Genomic DNA, 12,067 nt, shown 5'->3' on the forward strand with positions numbered 1-12,067 from the left:
CGTATTTTAGTTGTCAATGGCTTAAAGGACTCGCATCCAGGCCATAATTGTTTAAAAAAAAGTAGTTGTCAAAACAGTGTCAAAATGAAATTGGAAAATTAACATAATAGTTTAATAGTTAATAGCTACGAAACTCGAAAATCATAGAGAAAGTATGATAATTTGGTAACTTAAATTATCATTAGACACAGTGCAAGTACCGTAAATACGAATTTCCAGAAAACAATAAAAACATAACCTACACTTCGAATCAAAATTGCTGATAAACTTAAATACGAAATCTTGAAAATGGCTTTAAAATACTCTCGGCTACTTGTGCAAGCAGTTACTACAGGCGTAAGCAGGTGTAATGTAAATATGCATCGGAATTTAGTGACCAGTTCACCTGCAAGACTTGGTATGGTGCCTATAGTTGTTGAGCAAACCGGCAGAGGCGAGCGTGCGTACGATATTTACTCTAGACTTCTTAGAGAGCGGATTATATGTCTTATGGGGCCTATAAACGACGATATAAGCTCTCTAGTCGTCGCGCAGCTGCTATTTCTACAGTCAGAGTCAAGTAAGAAGCCAGTACATCTTTACATCAACTCTCCTGGCGGGAATGTGACTGCGGGACTCGGTATTTATGACACCATGCAGTATATAACACCTCCTGTTGCGACTTGGTGCGTTGGTCAAGCTTGCAGTATGGCATCTTTGCTTCTTTCCGCTGGTGCTCAAGGAATGAGACATGCTTTGCCAAACTCGAGAATAATGATTCATCAGCCGTCTGGTGGAGTTCGAGGACAGGCTACTGACATACAGATCCAAGCTGAAGAAATTTTGAAGCTAAAAGCACAAATCAATCAATTATACGTTAGACATACAGGTTTGGCTTTAGAAAAGGTTCAAAGTTCTATGGAGCGAGACCATTTTATGTCTCCAGTAGAAGCTAAGGCCTTTGGTCTGATCGATAATGTTCTGGAACACCCAATGTCTCATGCAATGGATAAGGAATGTGCTACTGGAAGTCAAACTCCTAAATTGTGATCTGTATAAATCTATGTGATATGTGAAGCATATACTTATTGATTAAATAATTCCGTTAGTTGCAAGAATTGTTTTATTGTGTATAATGTAACTGTTAGAATCACGTTTTCTTTTTGATGGGCTGCAGCTATAATGGAATGGAAGGGCTTTTTATAGGCTTTTGAGTGGTTAGATGCTGGACCAATAAATACATTTTGAGTGAATGTAATGCTTGCAGTAGGACTACAGTTATTTAGTAGATATTTATTCAAGCTGCACCCTGACGAGATTTGTTTTTTTTTTTGCTTTTATTTATTACTAGCTTTTGCCCGCAACTTCGTCTGCGTGGAATCAGTAACAGAAGCTATAGCACGTTTTACACCTGGATAGTGTTTTTTTTTTTTTTCTTTTTTTTTTTACGTGATATTCAGCAAACGAGCAGACGAGCCGCCTGATGGGAAGCAGTCATCGTCGCGTGTAATAGTAATAATTAAATTTGAGCATAATTGATATCAATTATCAGGCATTTTATTAAATCTCTTAATTTACCTCCTTTTCACTCTCTTTAGGGATGATTTCCGACATAAAAACTATACTATGTCCTTCCCCAGGACTCAAACTATCTCTATGCCAAATTTCAACTAAATCGGTTCAGCGGTTTAAGTGTGAAGAGGTAACACACAGACAGACAGACTTTCACATTAATAATATTATTATATTTAGTATGAATTATTTTTTTATCTAAAAATTGCCACTTGAATTCTGACTGTGAACTCAACTGGATGATTCTTTAAAGTTAATTGAATAAATAAATAATTTGCCTAATAGGTACCTCCTGCAAATTAAAAAATATTTCAACTTAAAAAATACTTCAGTTCTATGTGGTGGTAGACACACATATATAGTTTGGTTGGTGTGAATAAAAGAACACATTCTTAAAAACATGTTTATTAAATTACCTAACTAACTTAAAATAACATAATAAGGGGTAACCAAAGAGTGAGTATTATATCCTCTTTGGAGCTACTGAAGTTACTGAATTAACTAGTGAAGTAATTCACAGCGTACGAAATATGCATATATAGTTTAATTAGCAATAATTAACTTTTATGTGTAGTGGGTGGTTTGAAAATGTGATGTCTACCTCGAACTTTAAATGCACTTTTCGTGGGGTAGTCACACAAATCTCTGTTTTGACATTTTGCTGGGACGTCAGTTAGCCGCGACCACGACCAGTGAAACCTGTGTCGAAACGTCGGTAAATAAAGGTAACAAAATAAATTCGCGATAGACCCGTTTCTAAATGTGATTTAACATATATAGTTTGTCAAAGGACTGTCTCATTTTAAACATAGAGACAATCATCTTTGTCTTACTTTGTCTAGTACTAGCACCCAAAAGAAAAGGATGAGTATAGTTTTTTTTGTTCTTAATTGGGTTTGACCAACTATCTATATCCATCTTTTCTTTTCAGTGATACATTCTGCGCATGACTACGACTGATAAAAATAAAATTAATAAAAACATATTTTTATAGTAAAAAATAGCAACTGATAACAATATTATCTGATTTATCAAAAATTAAAAATCTATTTTGGGATATTGTTCTGATTTCTGCGGCATGTAACTGATTTCGGAATGCACTGATACTATTCATTTCTCGTAAACTTGACTCAATAAATGATTACTTGTTATCGTAATGCTAGGGTGTAGTTAAGTAATTGTGAATGTTTATATTTATTGTAATCAGATCTGTGATCTAACACGTAATAATGATTACACTTGTTTGAGGAAATCATTTTCTGATTGTGTGAAATGAGACCACTTTACCACTTTCACTTCATAATAAAATAACAGGCGTAGTGACCGCGGCCTAAGGCCTCATACGCACAAGCGCTTTTTCGACGCGCGTTAAAAAAGCGTTTGAATGACACAAATGCATACATGTGTATTTATTATTTTATTCACACGATGGCGGTGGCGCTTTTTATCAAGCGTTGTTGGACTTTCGACTAATATCTTATTTACTGTTTGCATGTGCTAAAAAGCATTCTATACTGTTTAACATAAGGATGAAGTTGCATCGCGCATGTTTTTGCCAGTGACGAGTACTGGGCTTCTCTCTCAATTTGTATTTGTATTTATTTATTTGCATAATCATGTACATTACATTTACAGAGATGGTATTTGCAAAGTAAGAGGCACTGATACCCTGGTAGGGCATAGCAAAAAATATCTTACACACTAACATAAAATTTACATATTAAAATACAATAATAATTTATCAAAACATTCATATAACATTCAATGCAATTAAATTAAATTTAGCTTTTGTACGTGCCAAAAAGCGCTCTATTCTAACTTAATATACGGTTCAAGTTGCATCGCCCGCATGACATCGCCAGTGACAGAGCACCGACCGGACTGAACAACGTGGCGGGCATCCTCTTTGCCCAAGACCAGGGTCTTGAAGTTAGCTTCTGTGAGGGTGAAGGTGGAGTCAGGGTCGTCTTCGGGCTCGCCTTCGTAGACGGACACGTTGTTGAGGTCCAGAGCTGGAAGGTTAAAAGTTGGCTTAAGATTGGGTGTTCATGGACATGTCGAGGCTAATTGCGCCTATAGATGAGACCCTACCGCTAAAAACCAAAATCGATATGTCTATCTGCCTCTCTATCGCTCAAATATACAAGAGCACTAGAAATAAGCTTATTGTACCTACTACTGTTTTTTTACTGCGCCGGGCAAGTGCGAGTCGGACTCGCCCACCTAGGGTTCCGTACATTTTTTTTTAATATTTGTTGTTATAGCGGCAACAGAAATACATCATCTGTGAAAATTTCAACTAACTATCACGGTTCAACGGTTCAACAGCCTGGTGACAGACAGACAGACGGACAGTGTAGTCTTAGTAATAGGGTTCCGTCCTTTACCCTTTGGGCACGAAACCCTAAAAAGCATAATCTGCGCCTTGCTTTTAAACAGTGGCGTAGTCACGTGGCAAAAGTAGCACATCCACGGGCGCCACGCGTTTGGGGGCCCCGCGCAGGTCTACGCATTGTGGCCGTAAAAAACCTAAGTTTCACTTAGTTCACTTCGTCCGACAAAATTAAAACGATACATGGGCCGCATGCAGGGCCGGATCTAGGGTAGAGCGAGTGGAGCGGCCGCTCTAGGCGCCGGATGGCAAGGGGGGCGCCAAAATGGCAAATGAGAAAAAAAAAGTTTTGAAAACGACGCGAGTGTGACGCGGGCCTAAAATACGGTTCGTTTTGCTTTTGGGTAAAAATCTTCAACGAACGGCGCCAAACCCCGATTTTTCTCTACCCTGATCAAGGACTCGGGCCGGCACTGACCGCATGATATAGTTTGCTACTGGGCCTACGCTGGCTTAATCCGGCACTGCTTTTAAAGAGGCAAAAACATCTCCAGCGCGCTACTTCTTCTGCTTAGAATAGAGCGATGGCAAGGAAGCGTAGTAGGGTTGGACGTATGGCCACGCGTTGGGCGGACAGAATAACGTCAAAGACAAAAGCCAGATTACAGGCTAGCATACACCGGGCCCAAGATAGAGCGGCTTGAAGAGCTGGTAAAAACTGCCCACAGTCGTCATGCCCCTCAGCCATGAGGATATGACAAAGAAGATACATAATATGTATACTCACTCCAGCTATAGACACTGGTGCCCTTAATAATGTTGAACAAGAACACTCCGCCCAGCGCCCGCGCCTTGTTTTTATCCACCGACGCGAGTCTGGCCTTAATCCTGCTGACTATGTCTGCCTTGCCCGAGTCAGACTTGCCGGACGCGATTTCGCTCTGATTGGCTCCCTGGAATGGAAAAAATATTTTGAAAACTTGACTTGCATGGCAGTTGCCAATAAGTTCTTCTTCAAGCACGGCGCTCCTGTGCTGTGGGGTGCTCGTGTGGGATATGTAACTATAGTTTTTCAAAGGACTGTCTCATTTCAAACATAGACAGAGAGAATCATACTACCTTTGTCTTACACTAGTACTAGCACCCAAAAGAAAAGTATTTTTGAGCCATTTGTCTGGATCTGGATCGATATTTTTGCCTTCGACTGTACCTACTATACCTAGTTGATGGAAAAAGAGTCGGACCACGCTAAGTTTTCATGCCAAGTGCTACGTCAAGTATGGAGCTTATAGGGATATGCATTTTCACTGCAATGTTTGTGCGAAGTTAGCGTGGTCAGTCTAATTGCCTAGAAATTTCTAAGTCCAAAGTACCTAATACCTATTACCTACTTAGTCATTCGAAATCGGTGTCACATGCTATGCTTATATTGTTAAAAGGCACCGCCTTTACGTTGAAACGTCTCGAAGTTCGTTTGTTTCTTACGTAACTAACGAAAACGGGTTAAGTCATCCGTCAAAACAAAGAGACACTTGATTTAACCTTTTGAAGACCCTACAATGGTTATGTAACTTATGTATGTGTGCGTTTTGAACAGCCAGCATCAAAAAAATGGCTGCCTACCAGATTGACCCCCATCAGTGGCCATTTACATGGCAACGCGCATGGGAATATACAAACTATACAAAGTAGATAGGTAACTCATGATTTAAATTTTTACATTCTTGTAAATTGTTTTAATGATAAGGGACTTAGGTACTTAAACTGTAAATAATACTTAATATTGTCTTCGGTTACTGTATGAAGTACTGTGAGGCTATGGATAAGCGTGTATCATCTGTTTTGTATTAGTTTTTCTTTCTTACATTTGTTCTGTTGTCCTTTCTAGACTGTATCATGTACCTAGTTTGTATAAATACTTTCTATTATAAATTTCTCAGTGTATTAGTTCGCTGTAATGCTGTGTAAATTTTTTGAATTAATAAAAATAAAAAAATAAAATAAAATAAAGGTGTTTGAAGTCGAAGAGAATATAACTTTGCCCGTTATCTCTCATCTCTTACGGATTCGACGGCTCGTCAACCCGACCCTTTTTATGCGTCGACCTAAGAACCTAGTATTTGCTGCCGAGCATTATTCCCTCATTTGATCGCATTCTCGTATTCAGAGGTTTCCATTTTGGTCCTCAGGATTATTTATTCGTAGGACGTATGTTATTTATATTGTTGTAGTAGTTTTTAGGAATTTGATACATTTTGGTGGACAGATAGAGTTCCCTGTTCTATACAATATAGGTAAGCGCAATTTGACCGTATGTCTTTAAACAATCGCTACCGTCACATGGACTTAAGGTAAATATTATTCACTATTCATAATTTTTTATTATACAATATATCTTGTAGTAACGAAACGGCCAATATTCGGTTAGGTTAACTCAATATGAAGCCTATGAAATGTCACTTCGAAATATCACTTCAATAAAGTAAATAATAAAATTTTCACTATTCTGTGATTGTAAGGAAGTACCAAAGTTACTAGATATTCTTGCCTGCTATATTAGTTCCTTATATTACATACAGATTGTAACTTTTAGTGCAAAAAAAATACATGATGGAATTATTTCTCGAAGATATTCTCTGCCAGTCAACCATTGGGCCAAACAGAAACATTGAGTTTGAATGTTTGGAGCAGGTGGCTTTGTGGTTGTTTGTACAGTGGCACGACAATTTTTTTTTATTCATGTCATTGAGCCCCTTCCACACTCGTGCGCGAATGCGATTAACATTTGTTTTTAAGAATAATTTAGATTATTCATGGTAATGTTACGGCTTTGGTATAGAATATACTTACATGGTATGACCTAACTGCTGAGGCAAGTTCATTAATTAATAACGAAATTCGTAAAATAAAGGTACATATAAGTAGTTTATCAAAGGACTGTCTCATTTCAAACATAGACAGAGAGAATCATACTATCTTTGTCTTACACTAGTACTAGCACCCAAAAGAAAAGGATGAGTATAGTTTTTTTTGTTCTTATTTACTTACTGACAATTTGGTTTGACCAACTACCTATATCTACATATTGCACAACTGCACATACACCAATGACACTTCCAGAAGTTTATGCCAGAGTTAAGTATGTTTATGCTAGAAAAGCATACGGAACACACTTTCTATTTCATCACAATAACAATAGCAAAACAATAAAAATAAAACCACTCTCAAATATAAAAAGCAGGCAAAAAATAAAAACCTACTTCGATAAAAAATTAAAATATAAAATTGAACTGGCTATTAAAATAAAAAAAATAACATTTTTAAATTTGGAACTCACCATGTTGTGTGTCGGGTCCCGTTGCTCGAAACGTTGTGTGGAGATTTGAGCTTTCACTCTCGATCATACTTCTTGACTGACCATTCAAGAAACAACCATATTGCTCTTGAAATAAAAACTCTACTGTTAACTTTTGAGTGATTTGCACCGATGACTTTTTGAAAGATTCCATATGCAGCCGGTTTATAAGATATCAACCTTTATGCACTTTGAATAGAGATCAAACTATTGTATCATATATTTTGTTCAGGGTGTCTAAAGGTGGGACAGACATTGCAAAATGAAGATGACGGCGTTATGGCGTTATGGCATATTATATATTATATGTTCGTTAGCTTACGGCCTAAGCGATTATGAATATTTATACAGAATTACGGGCTCGAAGCCCTTATATTAATACCAAACACTTAATTTATACGTTTACAGTTTACCTCCTCTACCGGGCACTAGTCTACTTTATAATCTTAGAACAGATTTCGCACGCAATAGGTCCTATTATGGTTCCTCTAACACGATGGCCCAGCGTAGGCCAGTCTAAGGGACGCAGCTATGCGGTGGAATGAGATAGCAATATCACTTGCTTCCTCTAACGCATAAATTGCTATGCATTTGCCAGCGTCCATAGCTCCATAGGCTAGGTAGCTATATACATTAATATAGGTTGGTGTCAAATCTATATCTACACGTGGTACAGTCAGCAATCAGCATCAATAGTAGCGGATGAAACAAGGCGCCAAAAGTACCTAATCTGCCACCCAGTAGGCCGAGCACATGATTGGCGCGACAGTATCTCGCCGCGAGATAGACTACCCGTCTTTTACTAACTGTATGAATTAAAGAGGGACGGGTAGTCTATGTCGCGGCGAGATACTCTCGCGCCAATCATGTGCTAGCCCGGCTGGAATACTTAACCCGGTAAATAAGGTTGCCAGAGCTCAACGAGGGAGAGGAGTGCAACGCGCGTGTAATATCTCCGGTGTTGCAGGCGTCCATAGGCTACGGTAACTGCTTACCATCAGGCGGGCCGTATGCTTGATTGCCACCGACGTGGTATAAAAAAAAACTTTCCCAAATAAAGATAAATTACAATTACAGTTCGCGTTATCTTTATTGTTAAGTTCGAAAATGGAAACAAAAAAAACTTAATAAAATATAGTTGGTCAAGCAAGTCTTGTCAGTAGAAAAAGGCGCCAAATTTACAAAATGTAGGCGCGAAAGGATGTCGTCCCATAGAAAATTTGAATTGCGCGCCTTTTTCTACTGACAAGATTTGCTTGACCAACTATACCTACCCACTAGTTTACATTGTTGTTCACTGGGTTAAGGATTAGATACTCGCGTTAGACCGGGCCGTGACCGGGCCGGAGCTTCCGGCGCTTCGTTTTCTATGGAAATCATCACGTGTTCACCTGTCATGTCATAGAAAAATAGGCGCCGGAAGCTCTGGCCCGGTCACGGCCCGGTCTAACGTGAGTCACCCTTTATACATATATTATTATACTCTTTGACTGGGTTACATAAAAAACAATTAAATTGCACTCAGCGACTACTATACGGATACAGAGAGAAACGAATACAGACAAAAAATGGAGTCTGTTGTGAATTGGCAGTTGAACTCCATTTTGACCTCATTTAAACTAGGAGGATATAACCAAACGGAGTAGCCATTCACAGGCGTTCCCCTCTGTCGAAAATAGTCGGCCAATCTGACATGGCTATTTTTACGTTACGTATATATTAAGGGCCCTCCACACTCATGCGCGAATCTCGGCGCGAAGCCGCGAACGCAAGTGCAAGTGCTTCGCGCCGCGATACGCGAATGAGTGTGGAGGGACCTTTTGACGTTCCCCTCCCCGCAGAAATCGGCAGACTTGTACAGAAAATTACAGATGTGGCGTCTACGTTTGGTTATATCCTCCTAGCATTGAAACGTTTAATATTTTATGTTTTTGAACGCTACAGGCCGTGTTGTGGTTTCTAAACGCAGCTGTCATGCCGCTGTCAAATCTGTCAACTGTCAATAGCCATTGGATGCGTGTATGTCATATCATAACCTCAAAACAAAATATAATTGAACATGTTACGTTTGTTTTGATTCATTGAGTTACTTATTTAGTTGATTGTATTGTCGAACATCAGTTTTATTCTATGTAGAAATGAGTAGCAGCGAGAGCGAAGATGATTATGATAACCCCGAGAAAATTGAAGATTTCGACGACGGGGAACGAGTAAGTTGTTTTAATACTTTACGAACATAGACCTAGCATTACATAGATCAGCTATACGCGTGCGCCCGTGACAAAACATACGCAATGCGACGATATGATAGGTCGAGTAGATTTGTAGCCCACCATAAACCATACTAAATTTACGGTGGGGAATTAAAAAAATGTGAGACTGTGACAAGGACAATCAATAACAGCGCTTTCGTTTGGTCATTTCCCCCCACCCCTCATGACCGATCCAGTTATACTAGATTCATGTTTACGAACCACTTCTAACTAGGGCACAAATCTATTTATTTTTATAAAATATTTTGATTTGTGTTTTTTAAGTAGTCACACTACTATATATAAATTATAAACACAATTATAAACTGAAATAGATATTATACACTAAAGAAAAAGTGACCATGTCCACTGGTGGCCTAGGCAGGAATCGAACCCATGTCTTCCGCTTACGCGGCTAACATTCTGACCACTAGACCGGCCGGCCGGCCACCGGTGGACTTGGTCATTTTTTATTTAGTGTTATATCTATTTCAGTTTATAACCAAACTTCTGTTAAATAAATATACTTTTTTGTTTAGACTGTTATTAGGTCTGAGTTATCGACTCTATCTTTTGAAGAACTACAAAAGTTAAAGGAAAGAATAGGAGCCAAAGTGTACAAGGAAGCGATATTTGGAAAAAAAGATGGCGAGGTGGAATCCGTTAAAACAAAGGTGTTTAAGAGGGAAAATAAAAACAGACCCCGAGAAATGAGCTCCAAAAAGCCTGTGTCGATGATGATCGATGTGCCAAAAGTGAGGAAGAAGGAAATTCGTGATCCCAGGTATGGTGTGTATTGTATACCAGTCATTGAATTTTGCCACCTAAAATCCGATGTCTGTTATTTAATCTCATTGCTATTGATGTCTGATGCCTATTTTGTTGCCAACTCTTGTCTATTTCACTCTAAATATGTATAATGTAAGGTAGTTAACCAATAAATTTTTAATTTCAGATTCGATCCTCTCTGTGGAGAATTCAACAAGAAGCAGTTTGCCGATGACTACAATTTCCTAACAGAAATGCGCATGAATGACATCAATGCCACCAGGGCCGAGCTACGGCAGACCACAGACCCAGAGAAGGCACTCAAACTGCGCCGTCTCCTGCAGAGGCTGAATGAACAGCACAAAGCTAGCAGAATGAAGAAGATGGAGAGAATGGAGATGGAGAAACAGAAGAAACAGGCTGAAAAAGAAGTTAGCGAGGGGAAACAGCCATACTATAAAAATAAATGTGAGTTTATTATTAAGAGTACCTGTAAGAAATATATGATGTATTATTTATGAGTTCCCGATATTTCGACGCAGTTACACGCACGACGTCGAAATATCGGGAACTCATAAATAATACAAAAGGTAATCACGGTCTATATCCCGGTCAATATAAGTCTAGTGAAACTAACCGTGAATCATTCAAAACTCTAATATATGATGTGTTGGGTCTTAATGCATATATGTACTATGAGATGAGACGTGTTGATGCATGAAACTTACATTCTCCCTACTAGTTATATAAAAAAAATACATACTTGTCTTCTTAAATATTTGGAGATGCATTGACACATGTTATGATAGCCATATAGTTATAGAATCGGTAAGATGCAGATGTAACTCTTCTGCTGATCTTTTCCTTGTTGTGGTTAATATTAAATAATAGTGGCTAATATAATATTTAATATACATATGGGGACCATATATATATGGGGGGAAGAGCGTCCTCAAAGTAGACCCCAGATGCGTTGGGACGACGACATTAAGAAGACTGCGGGGAAACAGTGGCTCTAAGTCGCACAGAACCGCGACGAATGGCGCAAAATGAAGGAGGCTTACACCCAAAGGGTAGAAAAAGGCTAAAGAGAGAGAAGAGAGATACTTACTTAATAGTAGTAAATGAGTAATAGTGGACAATTCAACATGCATGACCTTTGACCGTCCTTTTGCATTTTTTTCCTAGAATCTTTCCAACTATTGAGCGCGGAGGTGTTTTATGTGTGTCAGAATTTATGCAAAATTGAACCCTATCACTTTGAAACAAAGTTCAAAATCATGTGGGAAATATATTCCCTGCGTTGCTTAAGCTTTTTTTACAAAAATTTGGAAGTTGCTCATATATGTACTTTCTTTTCGGTTACAGCTGAAAAACGCGTGGAAGACCTAGTGTCCCAATTCGAAGAGCTCCGCAAAGAGGGCGCCCCCCGCGTGCATCGACACATCAAGCGGCGCCAGCAGAAGGTCAAGCGGCGCTCACACAAGGCCCCGACCGGCGTCAGCTGATCATGTCCTTAAATTGTCCACTTTTTTGTATGTTTAGTTATTTCTCTGCCGTTTAAGTAAGAAGTTATTATGGTTAGCTACAGATAAGTTGAATACTTGGCTGCATGAAGCTGATTTGCATTATTAAGTAAATATAAACAATATCTATATTTAAACTAGTTTTACTTCCAAAACTCAGCTACTTACTAGTATATACTGCGCAACTTCTTTACCTTACCAACCACCTGAGATAAGAGGTAGACCTGTATCAGATTTAGGGCTAATAGGGGGGGGGGGGGGGGGTTATTACTGCAATGTTCTG

At 38.8% G+C, this 12,067-nt stretch overlaps 3 protein-coding genes across 3 annotated transcripts in view; 2 read left to right on the top strand and 1 right to left on the bottom strand.

Annotated features, from left to right (window-relative positions):
* Positions 1-65: 65 nt before the first annotated feature.
* LOC134748361 (ATP-dependent Clp protease proteolytic subunit) overlaps positions 66-12,067 on the top strand; it is a 249,647-nt gene continuing 237,645 nt past the window's right edge. Inside the window, exon 1 of the mRNA XM_063683146.1 lies at positions 66-1,044. Within this exon, the coding sequence (XP_063539216.1) occupies positions 289-1,029 (741 nt within the window). The 5' untranslated portion in view covers positions 66-288 and the 3' untranslated portion in view covers positions 1,030-1,044. The remainder of the gene's footprint in view (positions 1,045-12,067) is intronic.
* LOC134748366 (peroxisomal multifunctional enzyme A-like) lies at positions 3,331-7,303 on the bottom strand. Its single transcript, XM_063683151.1, has 3 exons — positions 7,221-7,303; positions 4,671-4,836; positions 3,331-3,563 (listed from the first exon to the last, which is right to left on the bottom strand). Exons 1-3 carry the CDS (start codon positions 7,221-7,223, stop codon positions 3,361-3,363), a joined length of 372 nt encoding a protein of 123 aa, XP_063539221.1. The 5' UTR covers positions 7,224-7,303; the 3' UTR covers positions 3,331-3,360.
* On the top strand, positions 9,247-11,915 carry LOC134748575 (ribosomal RNA processing protein 36 homolog). The gene is made up of 4 exons (XM_063683368.1): positions 9,247-9,448; positions 10,030-10,274; positions 10,446-10,726; positions 11,627-11,915. Exons 1-4 carry the CDS (start codon positions 9,377-9,379, stop codon positions 11,764-11,766), a joined length of 738 nt encoding a protein of 245 aa, XP_063539438.1. The 5' UTR covers positions 9,247-9,376; the 3' UTR covers positions 11,767-11,915.

Source organism: Cydia strobilella, chromosome 16 (genome assembly GCF_947568885.1).
Source record: "Cydia strobilella chromosome 16, ilCydStro3.1, whole genome shotgun sequence".
Taxonomy (NCBI): Eukaryota; Metazoa; Arthropoda; class Insecta; order Lepidoptera; family Tortricidae; genus Cydia; species Cydia strobilella.